Raw genomic sequence first — 25,360 nt, forward strand, 5'->3', positions numbered from 1 at the left:
ATTTCGTTCTTGTGTGACCTGGGCCACCTTTGATGGGTGGAAAAGAATATATTTTATATAAAATCATGAAATCTTAAAGCTAGCTAGATTAATATCTCTTCTCTTGGCCTATTATTTAATTTGTTCGATTTGTTTAACTTTGTTGTGTGTCACGGGTGTCTCTTACTCTCACCTTTGGTTGCAAAGCGAGGAAGAAGAATCCAAAAGCGTCCTTCTCATTATGAAGATGGAGGATTTTGTCGCTTGGCTAAATTGATTGCAGTTATTCTTTTGTCTGCTCTGCAGTCTGCACCATAGTGGTATACTATTTTGGGTTCACGGGTTATTAAATTGCTGTGTCCCGTGAACATAGTTTAAGGACTAATCTTCATTATTATTTATTAGAATCTTGGCTTATACAATAAGAAGTGTATTAATATGAAGTAACTGTATCTATAAATAAATAAATATATTTTACATTAAGGCGTTTTACTCTAATTTGAACCGTACATCGCAGAATCCACGAAATATGAGAAGTACTTATGGATGGACATTTGCTTTTGTTTTTCTTCACAAATGTTACAACATACTGCTTCCTGTAGTTTTCAACTGCTAATGAACTCCAAACTCCAAAGGGTATTATTTCTTCAAATGTACTATATATATACTGTATAGCAGTATACACACACCTGATTAATAACGAACTATATATTCCTCTTGGCCATTTACCGATCGGAATCGTGTTATAATCCTGATATTGATAATAAAGGATTATGATAGCATAATACCATATATATACCTTAATCGCTTGATTCATCAGTAGCTTTGCTAAGCCGAATTCTTTCGTTTTATTGTCAAAAAGTTAAAAGGAATCAAGCATGCTCTATACCATTCTCATGGTTGATGATATTTACAAGCTTAATTAATTCAACGAAATTTTACAATGGTCATAGACGACAGTAGTTCGACAAGTAAAACTGAAGCCCAACTAACAGGACGTTTGTATACACAATACAGTATATATACTTAATAATAAATCCAAACCAATTAAAATTAAAATAAAGAAACGAACCAACTACCACCTTGATGTGCATAGTGCACATATATAGCTAGCTAGTAGCTAGTAACTGTCTCAGAAGAAATAATCATTTTCTTTTACTATTGCCTAATGAAGTTAGCGGCACAAAGAAACAATGAAATTATTTTGGTACTCCTTGGCGACAAGGTTTTCTCCGCTAAAAAAACCCAAGAAAAACTGAAAGACGAAAATCCATTTGTGTTAGATTGAGGAACATTCAGCTAAAAATTTACAATTGGCCAACCTACATGAATAACATCTAAGATTTGTGTAGCCCAAATTAAAGGACCTTGTAGCTAGATCAAAAGAAATTAGAAAGAAGCATGAAAACATTCAAGAATGACAAGGAGGTGAATTGTGTTAAAAATCAAATCCTCTCCTTGGAAGGCATCGATCCAGGCAGCAAAATCAATATAAGGAATTATAAGTGTAGAATGTTGCTAAGATGGAAGCTATGCAAATGAAGAGGGAAGGAAGAAGGGTTAGATTTAGGAGCCTGCTGACACCCACGTAGCCAGCCAGTGTGATGGTTGCATCAGCTATCACTCTTGCGATTGTGCCGGCCTCCGTTGAAAGGAGCCCTCCATTGTAGGTTCCTCGTGAAAGCCTCGATGACATCACTCTTGAAAGGAGTGACAAGTTAACCCCTAATATGATCACCACACATGCAGATCATTATTAGCTACCGTTGCATTCTGTCACATTATTCTGAGTAACAACTGCATGATTAAATTTCGCTTCTGATCATTATTTGTAAGCTAATAAATGACGGATAAAATCTTACCTTCAAGTACTTCAGCAGAAACAAACATCAGCAGGCCTGAACAGATGTATTGTGGCTCAGAATATGGAAAAAACAAGTTGAAGCTAAAGATTATGCCTATGAAAACCATAATTTCTGATGCCAACAGGATTTGCCTACAAACAGGTCAATAAAATGGTGTTGGTCCTTCTATTGCTTTGTTTTAAGAATGAAAAATGGGAAATGTATTATCATGCATCTTTCTGAAAATTCCAAAACCACGTCATAAATTATCTTCGTAAGTGTTTTTTTTCACACGATACCTGTCCTCAAACATATTGCTTATATAGTTTCCAACAACAATGTTTACAGGAAGAACTGTCAGGCCGAGGCACGCAAGAAAAATGGCGACTGTGCTTGTTGACCAGCTGAAATAGTATGTTGTGATGACACTAGATTCTGATAGCAAAATCTCCATTGCATATTTGAGCATGAAATATATCAATAGCTGAACCTGAAGACATCACTTAAAATTTCTCAGATGAAATATGTATTGCAAACATCAAAGAAGGATAAGGGTCAAGCCATATAATTCACAAGTTCTGATAATTAGTAACGACAACAAGGTCAAAAGCAAATAGTAGCAACTTAATAACTTGGCAAAAATATCCTATGAGGTTGTGTGAGGCAACCTCGTTGATAAGATTGTATAGATAATTGTTAAAGACTTCCTATTGCCCACTAAGTTTCTGTAGTTAGGGGTCATATTGTATAGGTAAAATAATCAATGAGATTTCTAAAGAGAGTCGCATTAGATGAGGGTGTGTATTTAATTGCTTGGAAGCTCCTAGTTTAAACTTCGTCTATTTATAATTTGGTAGTCGCTCGTTTTTAATTATATTACTCAAATTTGAGCCACAACTAAGCCCACTTAACCATTTTTTCCTTGTCAACCTTTTCTTTTCTTCTTTCTCTCTGCCCCTCCGTCTCCGGGTGTGGCGCCAAATTAATGACAATTTGAAGCCACATGTCTCTGTTTTCCAGTGTCATATTCATCAGCATTTGGCATCCCTAGCCTACCAATCTCGTGATCTCAATTGAACATCTTTTCTCACCTCGTTATGGTTGCTTTGAACCGGGCGATCTAATGGTTACTGGAGCTGAGGGAAAAAAGAAAGAAAAGATTCTTCGTGGGCTTGCCTTCGTATCTTAGACTTGTGTAATTAAAATTTGGGTAAAGATGACTGGCTACCAAATTGTAAATTGAGTAAGTTTGGATCAAGGATTTCTAAGCATTTAAATAGCACAGCCTCATGTAAGTTTGTAACATGTATAGTTGATCACAAACCTTTACAGAAGGAGTAAGGAGTCTATATGCTGATCCAATTGAATTTGCTGGTTTACGCGATTCCTGTGGAGCTTCTTCACTACCATCACAATCCTCCGGAGCTTCTTCATCTGCTTTGTTTTCTGAACTAACCAGCAATGGTTGTTTTTGGCCTTTTTCAAGTTCACTGCTTTCTGCTTGTGAAGGACAAATGTGTCATTTTCCATTATTTATGCGATGGTTAACAGAATGAACAAACTTCTTAAACATAGTTTAAGGCATAATGAATTTTATAAAGATCCAAGTGACTTAAAGCCATATACAGGGGCAACCCTATAATTTAGACAAGTCTGTGATTCTTAAAGGATTACGTTTTGGCAGCAGATTCACCGATTCCCTAATTAAGAAATTAGAGATTGTTACATTTTAAGGCTAACTCCCTCCCTTGCATACTTTATTTGATTGGTTCAGTAGTTGTGCTGTGTAATACAAAGCAATATAGCATTCAGCATTGTTGGGTAGCAGCCTGATTAGCAATCTTTTAAGTACTCGATAGAAAATGTAAAAATAATTAGCAGAGACATGAATTCAGTACCAGCATTGGATTTATGTGGTTTATGATTCTCTTCAATATCATGAGAAGGTTCCTTAAAACTGAACGACAACCATATTAGATACATGAGCCAGCCAGCAGCCATGACCCACCCGGGCAAGGTATCTTGGTTGAATGTGATCTTGTAGATCTTAAAATTTATTTGCAGTAACCCAGCCAATGCAGGACCACAAGCCATTCCAAGAGCACTCGCACTAACAAAACCTGCTGATGCTTGCAAACGAATTTTTAAGGGCACGCAGTCACTGATGTAACGTCTGTTAACGGCTCTGGCAGAACCTAACCTGCAATTTTCATTTAAATGTTATTTATGCTCATCAATCATCAAATGAATTAAAGAACACTTACCCACAGCAAAGACGACCAAGTAAGAGGATCCATATTGAATTAAGGTCATATGCCAATGCATACAGGGCATTTCCGAGAAAAAGGGTGATGCTACTGAATATAAGTGGTCTGAAGTAGGACTTATTTGACCACGCACTGAAATACACGGAAGAAAACACCTGCGCAACAGCCATTGCTCCAATCACAATACCGCAAACTGTTGGTGCAGCCCCAAGACTCTCAGAGTAATCATCTGCCGTTGGGACAATGATATATGTGTTCACCATATACAAAAATGTATTAGCCAAGTTCAGAATAAGAGACATAAAATGATATTTTTGATCATCGATAGGCTCATCAGTATGTGCAGGCAGCTCCTCTTGCATAATGAGTGCATGTTGACCCAGAAAGTTAAGAAAGTTAGTTGAGTTGGTTAACCTGTCAACGGCTGCTCTTATTGAATCAATGACAGGATCCTGCATATAATGCAAGGTTCTAGTCAGCACTAATGTTTGCTTAAGAATATTGCAAGTTAAAAAACAGTGCAATTGAAACGACCTGAAGGGGAAGAGTAGGCTGATCATAAATTGATAAGTAGCTGCCGTGGCGGTCTTGAAGATCATGGAGATTGCGAGATAAGGCTCCCACAACAGCTCCAAATCCCTGCAAGTTCCACATCTGTTAGCCAATATTCATCCCTGGAAACAATAAACATCAACTACATATGGATGTAGCTGATTCTGCAAATTAAAGGCCCAAATAAATATTTGTGTTAGAACTAGAGGCATTACCACATGCTTGAAAACTTGCTGCAGCTGAGAGTAAGGATGATTAGCACGAGTTTTGACATAGTAATCAGTGAATCGATAGCCAAAGCGTTTATCAAACTTCTTCAATATCTTGCGCAGACCAATAGCATTGATCTCTACAAAAGAGAAAAGCTTCAATAAATCTTGCCCCACTGCTCTATAATCTTCGCGTAGTTTGGCTATTTTTTGTAACTCAGGCTCCGGCTGAACAGCATCCTGCTCCTCTCCAAGCTTTGCGATCCTGCTTGCCAAAACTCCTTGCTGTTCCAGAAGGAAAAGGACAATCTTCTCAATCTGCGTTGTAATAACAAAACAAGAGAGAATCAATTTATGAATGAGAGACATTCGATAAACAAATAAAAATTTCATGTTTCGCATGTACTCATGTAAGCGGAATCTGAATTGGGCAGTTAAAACTAATGAGATAGAAAAGGTCCAAGGTTCATATAATAAGAGACTAGTAATCATAGAATGGACATTGTGAACAGACCTGATTATCCAGCATTCTTGAGAAATCCTTTAGTACATGTCGTCTATCTAGTGTTCCGAGTTCTATTTGTTGAGCATACTGTTTTACTCGTTTCTTCATTTGTTTGTAATTTATGTAATATCTAAAACAAAAGTTAAAATCATTAGCATGCATGTAAAATGTCACTGAATCCAGGGTGCAAGTTCTTTAAGTTCTGAATTCAGATATTTGATTGGGATGTTTGTAAATCCCAACACAGCAGGCAGGTAGGCAGAAAATAAACATACCCTTGCCATTCTTCAAGTTGTCTTTCCTTCAACCTTTTCCCGAAGGCAACCATCTCTGCCTGCAATTTTCATGATAAAAGGTTGTTGTATCAGTTACTTATTAGTATCCTAGCCCCTCAATTCAGATACATCACGGCTTGAATCCGAATTACACCATATAATTTTATGAATCTGCATGCATTAATTCCCGGCCTAGTTTAATATGAGTAGCTAAGAACGCAACAAGTATAGTTGTGAAGCCCAATCATGGCCTCATGGGTGAATCAGAATCCAGAACATACCAAAACGAGGGGGGAAATAAAATAACAAATTATTTGAAACTAAAAAGGCCATGTGGTTATTAAGAAATTGTACATTATCTAGGCAGTGACACAAACTTCTTTGGATTGAAACATGAATTGATTTCACCGTTCAAGTTCAACCTATGGATTAATAACAACAATGGAGGCTCTTTCACATGCCATAGCTGAATAGTGAGAAGCAAATCAAGCAATAAAGACGAGAGATTAGAACTTGATACCAACATTTCAAGCCCAGCAACCTGGCCCATTCGGCCCAAGAAGAAAACACATAACATGAACGAAGCAAAAGAAAAGCGAATCTGTAGAACGACGATATGCATGATAGCAATAGAGCGATAAGAAGAAGGCTTACCCGAAAGTGGATCAAAAAAGAAGAGTATGCATGCGGCGATGATCGAATTGTGGAGCAATTTGGAAGGAGGAGGAAGAAGAAGGATAAGGAGAAGATCGAGCTGAGTTTGTCGGAAACGAAGCTCAGTCGTAGGCTTGTTTATTTCCGTACCTCTCTCGCTTCTCTCTTTCCATTTTGCTATATATAGATTGCAATACAACCCACAACTTCTCATCACAACAACTTCAATTCCGTTCAAAACTATACTATTACTACTTTTTTATTTTAAACACACAAATATATACCGTCCATGGCATTTGGCAAAATTATTTACTTTCACTATTACTAACTACATACATACGTGCATGTGTCGCATTTCTTAAATCTTATATTAACTTAATTAAGAGTTTCACCTTTAATTTTATTTATGCATGTTTATTTATTTAATTAGTGCAACCAAATTTTATAAGGATACACATGCTTTCTGATAATACTAATACTCATCAATGGTGCAAATATGCAATATATATATCTAAAATGTTAAAACTGTGAAAGAATAATATACCTAAATTTTGTACTAAAATAAGTAAAAACGTATCATTAATTATTATTATTACTATTACCGCGCTTTTACATGTGAAGTTACAAAAAACAAAATGCAGATCGTCGTAAAGAAATATTTAGCTTTTAACATGCAATATGCATAACACGTTAATTAAGCTGTCTATCCTGATTAATACAGAGGTTGGCCTGCTAAAAGACAGTTGTGATATTTTCACGGAATAATTCTTTGTTGTTCTTCCTTTTCTTTTTGTCATGAATCCGTTCTGGGGATAACATACAGTAGAGGAATAGTGTTAGACAAATCCATCGGTAAATGAATATATGATAGCTAGAGATTCTAGATTTGTAGAGGAGCGAACACGTCACCATCTACATTCTGCGATATGACGCCACTACTCAAGCCCTCGAGTTGCCACCAGTGACAAATCCATCGTTACGCGTAATTGGAGATGTATTATTTGAATTTAGCTAGATTTAATTAAGTAAAAAATTTGAATACGTAATTTTTCTGATATTTTTAACCCTTCAATGTTTATTTTTATCTTTTTTTAATAAGGAGGTCGTAGAGAGATACTTATATCAGCTTCCGATCCACATGCACCGAAGAAGTTACGCTCTCTGCATAAACAACGTCTCGGTTAAACTAATAGTCTGTTAATAAGATAATTTTAGACTATTTTAAACTAATTCTTTTATTGTTTTTCCAATAATTTTTAGGTGTTTGTTACGGTACGACGATAAATTTATACGTATTAGTACAATAAAAATATGGACAAATTAAAACACGACATGTGGATTATGTTTTCCATGTCAATAATTATTATTATTTTTTTAAATACATATTATATCAATAATTTTATTAAATTACCCTTATACTTTAATAAAAATAAAAATAAAAATAAATTTAATTTAATTTTTATAAAAAGACTTAAATATCCTTCTTTTAGTATTGGACAAAAACAACCCTAACTCTTTAATTTAATCATAATTTCAATTAACTTTAGTTTTATAATTTTAAATTTAAATCAATTCAAAAATCAAAACCAAAATACATTTCATTATTCATATACACTACAAAATTATTTTGTTTATCATGAATCCTAAAATCCTAAATTTCCAACGTACTCCAATCCCACTCTCCTCTCCTCTCGGAAACTGAAAATTGAAAAGGGAACAAAGAACTCTAGCACCCCCAGTCTCCCGCAGCCCCGCAGCCACCGCAACCCCCGGAGCCACTGGAGGCCCCGCAGTCACCGCAGCTCCCGCAGCCCCACTTCGTTGTAATCGCGAAACCCTCCTCCGCTGGGAAGCTCCGTCGCCAAGGTAATTAATTTGTCACCAATTCCAACATTACCGTTATATAATTTACCTCATCTATATCACACATTATAACTTTGTCAATGGTATTATGCCTGAGCAATTCCCTTGCGGTGGATCCCTCTCCTCCCCCCATAATAAAAACATTCTTTGGGCTAAATGAATAAAAGTTTTAGGTAAATCACATGGGATTGGGAATGAAATTAGATTCTTAAAGAGCATATAGGAGGGAGTTACTTAGGATGGTGAAGGAGGGTTGGATGAACAAGACATTCATGGTAGATGAATTCATCTGTCTTAGCACTTTGAAACTTCCCATCAATTACCAATGCCTGTAACAGCCACATAAACTTAGTTTCCTCTTCATAAAGGTAGATTTAATTCTTTTGTATAAAGAAGATGCTTACCTTTCCAAAGGGCTTAGTGTCCAATAGTGCAATGTGTTGATATTGGCTAGTTCCTGTATGCAATATACTACAACCGATCCAAAGAAAAAAATGAAATTATTCTTACATTAGTGTATCTTCATAGTAAAAGCAAATAAGATAATTGAAATATAGCTACACTTTGCTATGTCTTATTTTCATTATGTACTGTTTGTATATGTATGTATGTCTGCCTTTTTCATAGCCATAGGCAAAAGGAGCTTATCATTTTTTAGGATCACTTTACTTTTCCTAGCATGAGAAGCTGCAATCACCAAAGATTGTTCCACTTGTTCTATTTTTGTCTCATTTGGACTCAAAGAAGTTCTTACTTCTCTCACCATATTATCTCTGGCTTTATTCTTTTCATGAATCTTCTAAAGTCAATAAGAAAAAGTTATAATAGTAAATCATAAATGAACATGAAAAAGGCCAAAATGCTAATGTGGTATTTCATCTGACAGTTAGTGATATGAGATTTTGGATTAGCTAAGAACAGGGAAGAAAAAAGAGTAGTTAAAAAGAGGCGGTGTGGTATTTCATCTGGTAGGGACGTAGTGATATGCAATTGATAATGGCTCAAGTGTTCTAAGCTGCTTTAGAATTTTTTCTTTTTACCCTTTTTATTTTTCACAGGCCAATTAACTTCAGAACAGGTTTTCCTGCTCAGCACCTTCTATAACTCCAATTGATTTTTGTTTTAAATGCAATGTAGGTGCCTCGATAAAGCAGCTATAGTGTCTGATGCTGAGAGCAAAATTGATTATTTCCCTGATCCATGGAGACTGCACTGTGACACAAGTTGAGGAACTGAAGATCTTGCTCTGCATATTCTATCATCTCCCTAGGAAAATTGACTTTAAAATTTAAAATAAAATATCTACTTTTATTTTTGACTCTGTGAAGATGCTTCTAACCTTTCACGTGATGATTCATCTAATGAAAGTATTGACCTTCCAACACCATTTTAAAACAATGTTCCATCTGAATCACCTACTTCATATATTTCTTCCAATTATTTTTCTTATCATTTTACCACTATTTTTATTATTAAATTTGTATTTAACATTGTATGTCATATGAAATCTCAGTTTTAATTTTATTTTTTTCACATGTGATTTTGTTTTTGTATAGCTTACTATTATTTTTATAGTTAGTTATAACAAGTTCTTGAGTTATTTATCCAAACGCTACAACTTTAAAATAAGTACTTTTATAACTAAAAATCCAAACACAAAATTTATAAGCTGCTATTAATAAAAGTCCTCATACGTTAAGCTCTTTTTCCAAAAGAGCTTATTTAAGTTGTTTACCCAAACTGAGCGTAAACTAAAAATGTAAACTAAAAATGAAAAATTAGGACTTCAAAATAAGAAACTCCACTCCACAATCCTATAAAATAAAAACTAGAAGAAAATTGCTAAATCACAAACACCATGATCCTCTTGAATCCAAGAAAGGTTAACCATCAATTTGCCATTAGGAAGCCACTCAAAATCCACATCAGAACCATTCACTTGGAACTTCTTTGGAGGTTCACTTGAGTAAGCCGAAAATTGGCCATCACCCTTAACCTCGAGCATAGCAACACCCTCAACATATTCCACTGCTTGAATTACACCTCCATTATTGAGCATATTTGTTAGTCCTATTGGTGCAAATTTGATGCTGCCAGATAGCACTCACTCCAGATTTTTCACTGCTCCCTTTCCCCTAATGAAATGCCCAAAAGAAGCTCTTGATGAGGGTAAAAAAGATGCATGTTTTGTCCCAACTAGACAGAATCAACTTGCTTTACTTGTAATCAAGCATTTCCTATACATAGTGCACAAATTCAGAATTGCAAAAGAAAATGAGCCAAATTGAAAACAAGGTAATTTCATGATAGCAGTAATTTCCTAATTTAAATAGTTGATTATATAATAGTGAATAGTAGAATGTGAATTATATAATACTGGAATTACATGAATAGTTGTATTTCATTATAGCAGTAATTTCCTCAGGCTTGAACTGCACTACACAAAACCAACCAAGAACAGAACAACTAAAACTATTTCAGATATGCAAGAATCACTTGACTTGTTCTATGAACCAAACACTTGAAATCCCCAGCCACATAGCAGCCTGCAAGGGAACAACACCCAGCAAGAGTGTATTTGATAATAAGTAATTAAATTGCATGACTTGTGAGTATGTCAAGCAGAAATAACCCACCTCATGATTGATCCAGTTGGCATTAATCATATCATTCATGCTCTCATTGGTAAAGGTTTTCACCAGTAAAATACATTATTCATTTTAACATCTTAACAAATGCAAAGGGCAATACTTCGGCATTAAAAATAAAGGCAATAGGACAACAAACAGGGATTCATACAAACATCTAAGCTAAAGGCATACAATAGCAACTATTACAAGCATCATTACATGAACATACCTGTGTACAATAGTAAACACGCCCTCTTTTACCAGCTCGTGTCCTAGGAGGAGGCTTAAAAGCCACTGCTTCCAGCACTACTTGATTTAGTATAGAAGTTCCAAGTCTTCTTGATCTCTCCTTTTCAACTTCACTAGCAGCATCAATAATCCTTTGTTCAAAAAAGCAATATGGAATCAGCAATTCTCTCAAAGGATCAACTCCAATAAAAGATTTCAATCCTGAGTAAGTCATAATATCATGACAAATATGACACTAAATTATTGTCTACCTCCAAGAAACCTATCCACCATTATAATTGATCTAAAACATTAATTACACTCTATAATAAGGGGGAGAAGAAAGCCTGTAAGGCTGTAACTGAAATAGAGAATTTGCTTGAAATAGCTGAGTCCATTTCCATTAGCATAACTCAAGCCCTATAAATAATTTATGAAATCGTTTTGGTAGCACTAGTCTAGTATAGACAAGTTATGCAATGGAGATGATGTAACTTCCACCATTCCTATATAGCAAACCCTAAATTTCAACAAAATATAAAAAGTTGGGCTCATTCACAATGTCAATTTCAAGCTGATATTTATTTATAAAGATGAACTCCGTAGAAGGGTGAACCTGTTTTTAAGGAAAAGATGGAGTAAGTCACAGAATGAACGATTCGTATATGATGCAGACTAAATTTATCAAAAATATTTCACCTAAAACATACTTGTCAACACTATGGCCAGCTATTGCAGTAGAATAAACAATTGGAGCCCAGTCAAGTATTCGAAGCTTCTCTCTGACATCTTGCTCATAGTATGTTGCAGTCTGCTGGTTCTTATTTGGTATTGTATCCCACTTGTTAACAACTATTACACAACCTTTCCCTTCTTGTTCTATTCTTTCAGCTATCTTGTAGTCTTTCAAAACATATTCATAGATGTGTGAGGAAAAATAAATTAAATAATGAATAACCAGTGTATGAAAATTGATTATGAACTAGAATACATAAAATAAAAGCATCTAAAAGAATCTGTTCTATGATACAAGCCATGGCCTCAATTACAGGGGCTCAAAATGCTCATAAATGACAAATAAGAATAAGAAACATCAGCATAAATAACTCAATCAGAAAAATCAAAATAAACAAAGAAAAATTCCAACATAGCGCCGCACCACAGTATCTTCAACAACTCAGATCAGACAAATAAACAACCAAAATCAACAAATAAGAAAAATCAGCATAAACAATTCAAAATCAGAATCATGGCATAAACAACTCAATTGATTCCAGCATAGAAATCAATGAATTGAAAGGGCTGAGTTATATGTCTCTGCAATCCCTACCAGTCCAGTCCCACAACATCCGTTTGCAACATTTATAGACCCTGAAATGATTAATTAACTTAAAACATACATGATATGGTGATTATCAATTGCCACCAAATTAAATAGCACATGAGAGCCACATAACCTGAACTAAAAGGATTTTGTATGATCTTGAGCAGTGCAACATAGAAATCAATGAATTAAAAGGTAGAACCAGAAAGTGTGGCTTGCAAAGAACTAACAGTCGATGCTAATTGACCATTGAATAATTGAGCTTCTCCATTGACAATATCAAAACACAATCTTAAAGGTCCTCCTGCTGCAGTTCTACCTCCTGGTAAAGCACCCCAATGACAATGTACTCAGAACCCACACTTTTCTTGCTCTCACATCTTATAGTTGCTTCATCATATAATCATCAATTAACCAACAATAACATTATATAACGGTAAGCATGCATGTTGGAATTGGTGACAAATTAATTACCTTGGCGACGAAGCTTCCCAGCGGAGGAGGGTTCCGCGATGACAACGAAGTGGGGCTGCGGGAGCTGCGGGAGCTGCGGTGACTGCGGGGCCTCCGGTGGCTGCGGGGGTTGCGGTGGCTGCGGGGCTGCGGGAGGTTGGGGGTGTTAGAGTTCTTTGTTCCCTTTTCAATTTTCAGTTTTCGAGAGGAGAGGAGAGTGGGATTGGAGTGCGTTGAGAATTTAGGATTTTAGGGTTGATGATAAACAAAATAATTTTATAGTGTATATGAATAATGAAATGTATTTTGGTTTTGATTTTTAAATTGATTTAAATTTAAAATTATAAAACTAAAGTTAATTGAAATTCTTATTAAATTAAAGAGTTAGGGTTGTTTTTGTCCAATACTAAAAGAAGGATATTTAAGTCTTTTTGTAAAAATTAAATTAAATTTATTTTTATTTTTATTTTTATTAAAGTATAAGAATAATTTAGTAAAATTATTGATATAATATGTATTTAAAAAAATAATAATAATTATTGACGTAGAAAATATAATCGACATGTCGTGTTTTAATTTATCCATATTTTTATTGTACTGGTATGTATAAATTTATGGTCGTACCGTAGCAAATCAATATATCTAGTTTTATTTTAGACAAAATAAGAGGCACATTATAGTGATGAATAAGGATAATTAAGCAGCTGTTTTCGATAATAAAAATGTTTTGAGATACAATAAATATGTCTAAAATAGTTTATTTTTTATTTTATACTTATTTATTATTATTAAAATAAATAAATAATTTTAAAAGGAATAAACATATAAATATAAATACTATATATATAAAAATGTATAAATATTGTATCTTTAATATTACTCTTGAAAAATTATAAATGCCAAATATATAATTTCATATCAGCATCATTATTTGCATCTTTCACCAACTTAACAAATATTATTCTATATGTATCTAAAATATTTAATTTTGAGTTTCAATTTTCACACCATTATATATAAAAATAAGTGTTTATGATATAATATAGATGCATTCGCATCTGATAAGTAATTTATGAATATAATTTAATTCACAGGTAAATAAGATATGAATAAAAATTAAAATATATCTCGTTTTAAGAAAGTATATATTGTACACAATATTTTTATTTTTATTATAAAAAAATCTTTTTTTATTAAAAAATACTTTTAATATGACTGCATTTAAAAATAAAATTGAGACTAAAAAATAACAATTAAATTAAATTTTTATATTATATTTAATATAAAATATTTTAAATTAAATTATATCTCAATATTATGTTTATTTTATATTAAAATAAATATAAAGATTAAGAAATAAATTTATAATTTAAAAAGTTAAATAAAAATATTATTCATGTATTCCCGTAATAAAAAGTCTACAAATTGGTCCATATTATCAAGTCTTATCAATGAATATCTAAGATATACAATTAAATTGAAGTATTCAAATATGATGTAACAAAAAATTCTTTTTCTTAGTCAGATGTTATCTGCCAAAAATAATATTAATGAGCATCCAATAATAATTAAATGAAATGATGTACAAGTATTAATATTGATCCAAAACTAATATTCCCATTTCTTCAACTCCATGCCATCAGGAGCACTTCCCTGAACCTTCTTGGATCCCACTTCTTTCCAGTTTGTGGACAATACGGTTCCATTAGACTCCACCTGCAACATACTTTCGTTGTTATATTTGGAAAAGAATATGAAAAGCAAAAAAAGACAAGGCATTTCACGATAAAATACATACAAATGATTTGCTCATTGCTCTTCTGGTGTCCTCATCTGCATCTTGATATATCTGGCGGAAGAATTTGTTCAGCGCTGCGTCACCATCAAGCTTTTCATCTTTTTCCTGAAATTGAGACCCTTAGGACCAAAAAGTTCAATACAAATATACAATTTGAGTCATAAAAAATTTGCGCCAGTGGTAGTCTAAACTAACCTCTTTCTTAACTTGAGCTTCCAGCTTATCCCAATCTATTCTTTTTGGTTTAGAGGAAGGGTAAGTAGGCCTTTGAACGTTGATAACTACAAAATTGGTGGAAGAGTACAATCCACATCAGAAAGCAAACGATGCAGGTACTAATCAAGGACCATAATTCAAGTGAAAACTCATTTCAAATAACAGAATCCAGGGTAGACTCTGTACTCAAAGCAACATGCATAACACTTAATTAGAGTATCTAAGGCATCCAACAAAACATGGAGAGATGAAAACTTTACCAGAATTGAGGTTACCTGATGAAACAATAGCCCTCTGTGGAACTGTTGCACCTCCACGGAATTCAAGAGCTGCCCAGTGGATAGGTTCTGCTTTTGCAAGCCGGATTTCCATCTTGGTAGACAAAACTTCATATCGGCATCTGGAAGGTACGATCTGATTAAGGTAAACCAAAGATTTCACTTTACTAACACATGATAGAAAAATCACATAAAAGAGTTTCAATGCAAATTTCTTAGTTACACCAACTGACAAGGAAGCTCTGTTTCACACCTTTCCAAACAAGCGAGGTTGAAGAGCATATGCATCCTCACCAGGTACATCGATTCTAACACTTAGCTAGAGCAAAATAAATAAACAAGTTTAGAATGTGATTTGTTAACTTGTTTGCCAAGATGTATGCAACTGTAACAAAAATAACACATATGCTTTGACAAAATCCTGCAATAAGTAATGCAGCCCTTACTATTTGTTCACCAAAATCAACAGTCACGCTGTCCCGTTGAATGCCCTTTGCAAAAATGGTAACAACCACCTCATCAGGTTTTTGGTAGAATTCATGCCTGCATTGATATTATATTTTCAAAACTCACCATTATGATGCAAATATAGTATTGAGAGCTTGAAGCCATATTATAAGATAAGGCTATATAATTACAGGAAGAACATTAGAAAAACATCTGCATGCACCACGGCAATTGGCACATGAAACAAACAAGTTCCACCAACCTGTATTTAGGTTTAGCAACTGCTACTGTCATCTGCTGTGAAACTTCATTCTTTTGCTCAAGTTCTTTGGCAGAAACACCCCGAGTTGTCGTGTGCTTTTCTGGTATTATAGGTGTGACATCAGATTCTTCTGTTCAACATTTTAGGCCACCAAACACGTGTCACTTTCATAGCATAAAATTAAATGCATCCACGTTTATCTCTCGATAGTCATGACATATCGTACTATATCACAGCTTAAATGAAATCTAAAAGTTGGACTGGAAAAAGTAACAACACAAATAAAGAAAGAACAAATTATTACCAGCAATGAGCTCATGACATTGTTTGAGCATATCAATGAATTTTGAATCTCCTGGAGCCAATGAAGCACCCATCTCTAGAGCTGCCTTAGCTGTCTGATATTCCTTAAGCTTCATGCATGCAGTACTGCAACAAAAATGTTTGATGAGAGTAAACTTAACAACAGCAACAGCAACAAGGATTATAATAATACAATGCAAGATAAGAATGTAGTTGATAGCATTGATGACATTCTATACAATCTCGTGGTGATAATCATAGGTGGAAATAATAAAAAACGGCAGAACTGTTCTCACCCTTTCCGCAAATATGCTTTTGGGAGAGAAGGATTCAACTCAATTGCCATGTTTGCATCAGCAACAGCCTCTGTAGACAAAAAAAAAAAAAAAAAAAAAAAAAAGAAAGGAATCATTAAAGCAATCATAAACCCCGAAAACACAATGGAAAAAAGAGGGAATATAATGGTGACCAGCGAGGTTGTTGAGTTTGATGTTGGCTTGGGCACGATCGGCATAGTATTGAGCGTTGTTAGGTTCAAAAGCAATGGCCTTAGTGAGAAGGTCCATCGCGAGATCATAGTCTTCATCGACGAATGCCTCTTTGGCCCTCGCTTGAAGATCAGAAGCCATGGAATAGCAGGCCAAGGAAGGAACCAAGAGATATAGAGAGAGAGAGAGAGAAAAAGAGCTCTTGAAGAACTAGGAGAAGAAGAAGAAGAGTCTAGAAGGAGAATCAAAGTCAATTGACCTGAGAATGAGATGCATTCAATAATTACGATAATATATATATTGTTTGTTTGGCCGTTATTATGGTATGATAAAAAAAAAGTAAAAAAAGATTTTTTTTTATTTTTTTAGTATATTTAACAAATTTTTAATAGTAAAAATAAAAGTACTAAAAAGATAAAAAAATATTTTTTTAAAAAAATTAGGATTTACGTTTTTTTTAATAAAAGATATTTTTTATATAATAAATAAATAAAAATATTTTTATATTATTATACCTAAATATAATATTTGTTTGGAAGCCATCATTTTAATAAAAAGATTTGTTTATCTGAAATATTCAAATATAAAATTATTTTTATTTTTTATAAAATCTTTTAATAAAAAAACTCAAAAAAAAAGATTTTTTTTTTAAATTTACTCATACAAGTTCATAGAAAGAGACCACAAGAAGAGTTGATTCATATTTTAGGAAGCTACCAATTATATGTAAATTAAGGAAACTACGAAGAAAGATAGCATGAAAAGAAGAAGAAATGTAGATTGGCCGATGATTGTGGTGTTGATGGACAAAAAGAAGTTTCTAACAAATTTCACCTCTAATTGGTATGAACTTTCCTGTTTCATATTAAATCGTTGCTGTTTTACTATTTGATTATTATTGTTTTAATATATATTTAAGAAAAAGTATGAGGAGCTAATTTATATTTTATATAATGTGTATAATGAGATTAAATTAAAATTAGAATTAAATTAGAGAGAATTAATTAATTTTGAGTAGTTTTTAATTTAAAATTTGAATTAAATCATAATTTTCGTCAATTATTTTTTTATTAACAACGGGGCTAAATGCCTAAAAAAGGAGAAAACTAACTAGAAACTATTCTAGAGTGAACCGTTCCTACAACATCAGTAAAGAAATGCAAGGAAATACAAGGTGGCAATGAAAAAAAGAAATGACAACCATACGGTGTGAATTTCTTTTCTCACTCTCTTCTCGAATCAAAAGCCGGTACAGTGCCGCCACGGTTATCAACCGCCGTCGGATATCACGTCGATACTCTTTCGATTGGCGTAGTCGTCTGCACAGGCTACCGTACGTAGGGAGGACGCGCATATTGTGTTAGTCGAGCTCGCGGCACCGCAGCATTTCGAACATCCAGCGTCTCCGTCGTAGTCGGTTTGTGCCTTCTTTCCGTCGCCAAATGTTCACTTTTTCTGTGAACGTGGATGGTTATAAAGTAATTATGTTGTTGTTTATACACGTTCACATTTGATGTTCGTTTTTGTATGATTTTGGATGTTCACTTTTTCAGTTTTCGTAGATGTTTATTCTTCAAGTAATTCAATAAGGCCCAGGCTGGCGCTGGGATGACGCGAGCGCGGGGGTTCGGGGCTGCAACTCATGTCGGCGACGCTCAGGGGCGAAGCTACATACTCGAAAGGAGGGCAACGGCCACTCTAATTTTAATTTTGGGATAAGTACGATTTTGGTCCCTAACATAGAGGCTGAAAGTTTTTTCGTTCCTCGCCTTTTTTTCGCTCCAAAATGGTCCCCAAGATTTCAGTTTGTTTTAAAATTGTCCTTTTTACCAATTTTATTTTTTTATTACCAAATTACCCTTTATTTAAAAAATAATAAAATAAAATAAATATAAAATAAATAAAAAAAGGAAAGAACGGGAGAGACAGAATCGGGGGAGGAAAGAAAGGGGGTGGGGGCGAGAGGGGGGAGGGGAAGGGAAGAAAGGGGAAGGGAGAGAGCACCACCGCACCGTCGTCCTGCCGCACTGCCGATCCCGCCACTGCCCGCTTCTTCATCTTCTTCTTCTTTTTCTTCCACACTGCCGTAGTCACTCCACGCCGCTCCTTTCTTCCTCCGCAAATACACAGTGCCGCCGAGACGGGGGAGGGGGAGAAAGAGAAGCGGGAGGGGAGAGAAAGAGAAGCAGGAGGGGGTGTTGTTTTGGGAAGAGGGGAAAGGGGGACGAGGGAAGGTCGTCGCCGCAGCAGCTCCACACCGCCGCAGCCACTCCAGGCCACTACTCCTCCACGCCACTCCTTTCTTCCTCAACAAAAACACAGCGCCGCCGAGACTGGAGGAGGCGGGAGAAAGAGAAGCGGGAGGAGGTGTTGTTTCGCGAAGAGGGGGAAGGGGAAAGGGGGAAGGGGGAAGGGGGAAGGTCGCTTCCACAGTCGCCGTTCACCGCCGCAATCCCTCCGCTTCACCATCACCGCAACCCTTTCCCTCTGTTTTAATTTTTTATTCCTTTTTCATTAATTTTTCAGATTCAAAGGATTCCATTATTGTTGTTGTTGATGATGTTTCTGGTTGTTTCTATTTATTCCTTTTATTTCATTGTTGTTGTTGATGCTTTTGTTGCTTCTGCTTCTGCCTGTGTTTGCGCTTTTGCTTCTGTTTCTGGTTGAGGAAGAAGAGGGGGAGGTTTGCGCTTCTGCTTCTGGTTGAGGAACTGGTTGAGGAAGAAGAGGGGATGGAGGGGTATTTTTGTCCGAAGAATCATTTTAAAACAAACTGAAACCTTGGGGACCATTTTAGAGCAAAAAAAAAGGCGAGGGACGAAAAAAATTTTCAGCCGCTACGTTGGGAACGAAAATCATACTTATCCCTTTAATTTTTTACATGTAAATTAAATGTAAATTTCAGTTTAGTCCCCCTTAAAAATTTATTTAATATTATTGTATTGTATAAATATTTTTAGCCCCCTCTAATATTTCTTCTAGTTCTGCCCCTGGCGACGCTGACAGTTGCAGGTCACGAATATTCGGCCGCGTGAAGAGTGACATAGGTTCTTTCAGCGAGGGCATTGGCGCGAGGAGGCGGAGCGCGACAGTTCCGGTTGGCAAGAACGGAGGCTACACGTCGCACAGAAACAGAGCGGTGAGATGCAGGTTGCTGCGCACACGGCAGAGCGCGGAGAAAGAGGATTTTTTTGCAGAACAAACAATGGATTTTTTGGAGGTAGGGTAACGGTGGGTGATAAAGGGTTAATGTGAAAGAATTTGGGATAAATTGGGAGTAGATATCACAAAACAGACAACTAGAAATTAGGGATAATGATGTTTAATTTACATTATTAATATATATTGGGACAAATAAATAGTCCATTGTACATATTGTATATTTAATATTTGATTAATATTATTTTAAGAAGAGTGTTAAGGTTCAACAGATTTTGTGATTTGTAGCTATTAATTAATTATCATTAATATTTTTAATGGTGTAAAATTATATTTAATAATGTAAGATTATTCACTTTTTTTACTAATTAAATGCTGACCAAATTTTAATAAAATTATTAATTATTATTAAAATTTTTTCTTATTTTAATGTAAATTTAATATTTAATTATTATTTTTATTTTTTGACTTAATTATTATTTTTATTTAATTATTTTAATATAAATTTAATGTTAATTGAAATTTTTTATTCGGTATTTTTAAAAATTAATAATTAATCATTGTCATATATTTTTTATTAATTTAAGTTTAATATTTATTAATTAATTATTTTATATTTTTTATTTATATAAAATTAATTTTATTAACTAATAATTTATGAGTTAAATTAATACACCAATAATTTAATCCATCGTGAAATTAAATTAATGGGATGAACTAATGATCAGATAACTTAGTGTGTGTTTGAATTAGAGTTGGTCAAGCTGGAGTTTGAATGAAAGTGATTTTGTAAAATTGATTTTAGATAGAAATGAGTTTGTGCCAACATGATTTATGTTTGGCAGTTCTATACTAAAATTGATTTTTGATAAAATGAAATTGTTTGGATAATATTAGTTAAAATCACTTTTAGATAGATAATTAGTTAATTACTAAAAATATATAATATTAAATTATAATATTATTTTTTAGTATATTTAATCCTTTTTTATACTTCTTTTAATATATTTTTTATATAATATTTTTTATAAAATTCTATTTTAGTTTGTTATAATTTTTAATAAAAATTAATATTTATTTATTAAATTAAAAATAACATATAAAATAATATATTTTAGTACTTTTTATGAGCACTCTTAATAATCTTATTTTGTTTACTGTTTTGAATTCTAACTTTTTACTAATTATGTTTTTATTATTATTTATAATTAATTTTTTATTTAATTTATCATTTTCAATAAAAACAATAATACATATTATAAAAAATTAGAATAATAAACAATGAACAAGAATTATAATAATAAATTTTATAATATCAAATAAAAAAATATTCTATAATTTTTTTTAGTACTCTTAATATTCTTTTATTTAGTATTATTTTGGACTATAAAATTTTATTACTTATGATTCCATTATTATGTATTACTTATGATTCCATTATTATGTATGATTAATTTTTTATTTACTTTATCATTTTTAATAAGATCAATAATTCATATTATAATAGAATGACCATAACAAATTTAATAAAAGAATCAAAATACACAAAAAAAAGCGCTAAAAATTAAAAAAATTTAAAATATTTGAAATGACTTAAAATAAATATAAAAATTCTTTTGGAAAAAACCAATAATGATCATCAAAAGTGAACTTACGTTGAAGTGAACGTATAAACAACAATTTTTTACTTCCAGTAAACACGCTTTTAAGCTGCAAACACATCTCTAATAGTTTACCCATAAATTTATAAATTTTGTCCAAATTACATGTATCTGTAAATAAAACATTTTAAATGTTTATTTGAAAAAAATCCAAAAAAATAAGAATTTAAACGCCTTTTTTGAATAAAAAAAACACTTACTTAGATAAAAATATTAAAAATATTATTTTATGAAAATTTTTGTGTTAAAAATGTATTTTATGGTAAAAATTTAGGTGCAATTTATTTTATATATAATTGATAGTTGAAAACAGTTAGATAAAAATCTAGTCAAATTATTTAATAGCTGTCAATTATTAACTTCATGTAAAGTGACTAAATTTTAACTTTATTTTATTTATTTTTTAAAAAAATAACACTTTTGTAATATATCAAAAATCAAATTTTATAATTTATTATCTAATCCTATCAAAGACAATTGTAAAATTTGTATGGTAGTATTAAAAAAAAAAAGGGCTTGATTCATCAGGAACCCTCCAAAGTCTCACTTCTTCCCCCTCCTTCCAGCATTTATCTTCTCAGTCTGCCGCTGCTGCTGTTCTTCCCTTCCTCCTGCCGGCCGTCGTGTGTTTTCCTACCCTACGCCGTCCCTTCACTGGTTCGTATTCTTCTCTTTTTTGTTTCTGTTTGTTTGTTTCTTTTTCTTTTTTCCATTTTTCTGCTTTTTAGTTGCTTTTGTTCCCTTGTTCTGTACTTTTTTCTTTTGCTGCTTCTGTTAATTTTGGTCTCTTCACTGCGAACTTTTTCTTCCATCGTCCGTTCCTTCTAAAGCTTCTGTAACTTCGCTTCTGTTGCTTCTATAGTTCTGTTATTTCATTGGTTATTACTGCTGCTATGTTGTGGCTTATGAGTTATGAAAATCTTGATTTGGTATGTTAATTCTTCTTGATGTTATGATACGAGCTTATTGATTTGGTATGGTTGCTGCTGTTGCTGTGAAAATGATGTTATTACTGTGATAATGACCTTGGTTGATGGTTTTGAATTCTTACCTGAGAGCATGTTTGTGTTTTTGTGTGTTTATTCATGATTTTATTTTATATGTTATTTTAGAAAAATACAAATTCTTAACTGGGGGAAAAATAAGCTCTCAATGTGAATTGTGCAGCTCCCCAACAGGGACAAAACAAGAGTGTGAGTTGTTCAACACCTCAGGTATGTATTTTTCTCTCTTTTGTTCTGCTATTCCTTATGTATGCAAGTATCTCTTTCATGTCTTATCTTCATTATTGAAGAGGAGAAGAAAAGATGCCTCTAGGGCTGATTCTAGGCATAGGAAGAGCTTTTCGAAGGAAGAGGACTTCTTCATTGGACATCCTATCATCAAAACGTGCTCCACGAGGTTACTACAAGGGCAAGAACTGCAAGCCTACTGGTTTCCATACCCGTAAAGGTATAGTTGACTTTAAAATTTTCTTAATTTCGTCTTGGCCTTTATAAATGTTATCTTTTGTCCACGTCCATGGATGTCAGAATTCGGAATATGGGTTCCTGCTCTCCGAAGCCATTTTGATTTATTCTTCCTTCATTTCAGTTGTCATGGTTTGTTCTTTTAAAAAATTTATGAATTAGATGACCCAGATTCATGTTGTTTTGTTTCTTAATTCTTTTCACTCTCCAGTCTCATAAGAATCGCTATACCTTCTCTTTGCTGTTATTGTTTGTTTATACAAGTTGGAAGCTTCTTAATTCTCGTGAAATGAATGAATTAAATATTTATTTTATGTGAAATTTTTTCCTTTCTTTAATATCGATGTACAACTTGGGAACCTTTTTCAATTTTTATCATAATTTCATGTTTCTATGACTTTGATTTGCTGATGGCTGCTTGCCATGAAATAATGCTCAATTCTTCACGTGATAGTTTGAGGGATTTTAGTTTACTCAGCTGCCAGCTCAGTCATTTAGAATTAGAAGTAGTTAGCAGCTGTCTAGTTAGTTATACTAGATGAACAGTTAGACTTAGCTAAGTGTAACTCATACATGTATATTAGCATACCCTGGTAATACAGTGTCTGTGCATTGATTCATTTTATCGGTTTTACCTTTCTTGTCACTCTTAGCTTTCTTTCTCCCTCGTTCTCTAACTTTATCACAACCTTTCCTGGTACCTACACTGCTGTTAGAAAGTTGTGTTTTGTCATGACTCTAGATTCATTACTGAACTTTTAGTTGTAGAAATCAGTCATATGCTTACTAGTATCCATCAATTTTTTTAGTTTTTTTTTTCATAAATATATTAGCTACTTTCTACTATTTTTTTTCTTTGATTCATTTTTTCCTTTTTGCCTGTCAAGTTGAATGTAAATTTGCGCTTTGTTGCAGGTGGGTATGTGGTAGTGCAAGAAAAATTGCCAAACTATGTAGTCCCTGATTTGACAGATTTTAAGGTTTGAATTTTACACCCAGCTTGTATTGTTCGCTAGTGTTTCGTTAATCCGTTTGTTTTCAACATGATTACAAATTTATAATGCTGAGATGAGTTCCCATGGAAATTTTGTGCCAAGAGATGGTTCTCCTGATGGCTACGAGGGAAAAGAGAATAAAGATATCCGGGGAAGGAAGTGTAAAGGAAGGAGGGGGTTAGAGAATTTCATTTAATTGATTAGGGAGTTTAAAACCCTCATTCTTGGGGAAGTCCAAAGTAGCATTTGTTTCTTATCTTAGGACAAAAAGGATGGAGACTGAGGTGGCTGCAAAGGAAGGAATGCTAGAGATGCATATTTGGCTTCTATTTGTTCGGATAGTACAGAAATAACTGCCCACAAGTCAAGACATGTCTTGTGTCTCTATTTTAAAGTATACAAGTTATCTTAAAATTTGTCTCGACAAAGGGACAACATTAAGCTTTTGTCAAGACATGTATTTTTCCCCAACATTTTTTTTTATCACCTCTGATTCTATGACAAGAACCAAATGCTACTTAAATGTAAGTACGGTTTATAAAGGGGTTAGTAAAAGCTCTACAGTGCCTGTAGTGTTATCCCTCTATTAAATCTTGGAAACAAGGATAAATGCTCTCGAAGTCTCTTCCTTTTCTCCCTTCCCCCTCTAAACACAACTCTCAAACAGTCAAACAACTACTAGTAGATAATTTGACATTGTTTCTTTGTTAAGCTCTTTAATTCTTCTATCTTTTAAGATTTTCTAGTATATCATTATTTATGTTTCTTCAGCTCCCTTCGCCCTTAGCTTAGGTGCATCCCGATACATAGTAGCTTTGTGTGAGTGGCTTTAATATTTAATAGTTTTTAGATATTCTGCCACTTAAAGGGATGCAAACGCAACATGGAATAGTTGGTCAAACAATGGTTGGTTGAGCCTAATAGTAATATTATAGGCAACATTAGGATCCACAATGGCAATAAGTATTCTTGTGATGTGGTTATACCATTAAATTGTGTTATGATCCCTTTTATCATAGTAGTAATTTTTTTACTTCCATAGACGTTGTCGAGCTTAAAATGTCTGCTATGGTGATCTAAAGGGGTGCAAAAAATATGGCTTCATCACTTCATTGATTATTTCCTTTTATGAATGATCAAAGTCAATCCTTCACTGATGAATTATAGTCCATAACTGTCAGTGCTGATTAGCGTCATTCTTTCTTTTATGCAGCTCAAACCATATGTATCTCAGTGTCCTAGAGATGCCAAGACCTCAGAGGCTTCTGCATTGACCAAGTAAACCAAATGGAGTAGTGTAAGATGGTTTCTTTGTAACACTGCAGAGTGCAGACTATTTCTTTGGAGAAGAGTTGGTAGAAATAGCCATTCGTTTGACCGCTCATGCTTTTGTGATTATTACATTTGCCGTATTGACTGGCCCAAAACATCTCTGTTATGTGATAGTGATACTACGATTTAGACTATCAAAACCGTTAATAAATTTTTGCTGTTATTTTCC

General features: G+C 33.6%; 3 protein-coding genes, 1 long non-coding RNA gene and 1 other non-coding gene across 17 annotated transcripts; 2 read left to right on the forward strand and 3 right to left on the reverse strand.

The window, feature by feature from the left end:
• Positions 1-1,235: 1,235 nt before the first annotated feature.
• On the reverse strand, positions 1,236-7,103 carry LOC112711603 (SPX domain-containing membrane protein At4g22990). 4 transcript variants are annotated; one of them, XM_025764288.3, is made up of 12 exons: positions 6,286-7,101; positions 5,986-6,097; positions 5,632-5,690; positions 5,366-5,486; positions 4,858-5,169; positions 4,625-4,729; positions 4,088-4,542; positions 3,722-4,023; positions 3,148-3,323; positions 2,123-2,313; positions 1,842-1,975; positions 1,236-1,704 (listed from the first exon to the last, which is right to left on the reverse strand). In XM_025764288.3, exons 3-12 carry the CDS (start codon positions 5,682-5,684, stop codon positions 1,466-1,468), a joined length of 2,088 nt encoding a protein of 695 aa, XP_025620073.1. In that variant the 5' UTR covers positions 5,685-5,690; positions 5,986-6,097; positions 6,286-7,101; the 3' UTR covers positions 1,236-1,465. The 4 variants fall into 4 exon arrangements, with proteins under 4 accessions (XP_025620073.1, XP_025620075.1, XP_025620072.1 ...); XM_025764290.3 differs by lacking the exon at positions 5,986-6,097 and having other exon boundaries at positions 1,842-1,877; positions 6,286-7,103; XM_025764287.3 differs by lacking the exon at positions 5,986-6,097.
• Positions 7,104-7,918: 815 nt separating this feature from the next.
• On the forward strand, positions 7,919-9,688 carry LOC112711605 (uncharacterized). The gene is made up of 2 exons (XR_003157550.3): positions 7,919-8,151; positions 9,286-9,688. It is a non-coding gene; the product is annotated as an uncharacterized lncRNA (long non-coding RNA).
• Positions 9,689-9,767: 79 nt separating this feature from the next.
• On the reverse strand, positions 9,768-13,076 carry LOC112711607 (uncharacterized). Of its 6 annotated transcripts, none has more exons than XR_003811821.2 (5): positions 12,805-13,076; positions 12,464-12,652; positions 11,717-11,909; positions 11,008-11,158; positions 9,768-10,385 (listed from the first exon to the last, which is right to left on the reverse strand). It is a non-coding gene; the product is annotated as an uncharacterized protein (transcript). The 6 variants fall into 6 exon arrangements; XR_011866063.1 differs by having other exon boundaries at positions 11,717-12,377; XR_003157553.3 differs by having other exon boundaries at positions 12,561-12,652; positions 12,805-13,074.
• Positions 13,077-14,160: 1,084 nt separating this feature from the next.
• On the reverse strand, positions 14,161-16,857 carry LOC112711608 (protein SGT1 homolog A). 4 transcript variants are annotated; one of them, XR_003157554.2, is made up of 10 exons: positions 16,557-16,857; positions 16,384-16,453; positions 16,089-16,213; positions 15,785-15,914; positions 15,522-15,618; positions 15,329-15,394; positions 15,073-15,211; positions 14,777-14,862; positions 14,582-14,700; positions 14,161-14,499 (listed from the first exon to the last, which is right to left on the reverse strand). XR_003157554.2 is itself a non-coding variant. In XM_025764298.2 (10 exons), the coding sequence occupies exons 1-10, from the start codon at positions 16,714-16,716 to the stop codon at positions 14,392-14,394; spliced, it is 1,086 nt and encodes a 361-aa protein (XP_025620083.1). In that variant the 5' UTR covers positions 16,717-16,857; the 3' UTR covers positions 14,161-14,391. The 4 variants fall into 4 exon arrangements, 2 of the variants coding, with proteins under 2 accessions (XP_025620083.1, XP_025620084.1); XR_011866067.1 differs by having other exon boundaries at positions 15,785-15,911; positions 16,557-16,850; XM_025764298.2 differs by having other exon boundaries at positions 14,582-14,686.
• A 4,994-nt stretch (positions 16,858-21,851) lies between these two features.
• Positions 21,852-25,360, forward strand: LOC112711612 (uncharacterized). 2 transcript variants are annotated; one of them, XM_025764303.3, is made up of 5 exons: positions 21,852-22,052; positions 22,563-22,609; positions 22,690-22,847; positions 23,780-23,844; positions 25,073-25,360. In XM_025764303.3, the coding sequence occupies exons 3-5, from the start codon at positions 22,703-22,705 to the stop codon at positions 25,139-25,141; spliced, it is 279 nt and encodes a 92-aa protein (XP_025620088.1). In that variant the 5' UTR covers positions 21,852-22,052; positions 22,563-22,609; positions 22,690-22,702; the 3' UTR covers positions 25,142-25,360. The 2 variants fall into 2 exon arrangements, with proteins under 2 accessions (XP_025620088.1, XP_025620089.1); XM_025764304.3 differs by having other exon boundaries at positions 21,872-22,052; positions 22,508-22,609.

This window comes from Arachis hypogaea, chromosome 9 (genome assembly GCF_003086295.3).
Source record: "Arachis hypogaea cultivar Tifrunner chromosome 9, arahy.Tifrunner.gnm2.J5K5, whole genome shotgun sequence".
Lineage (NCBI taxonomy): Eukaryota > Viridiplantae > Streptophyta > Magnoliopsida > Fabales > Fabaceae > Arachis > Arachis hypogaea.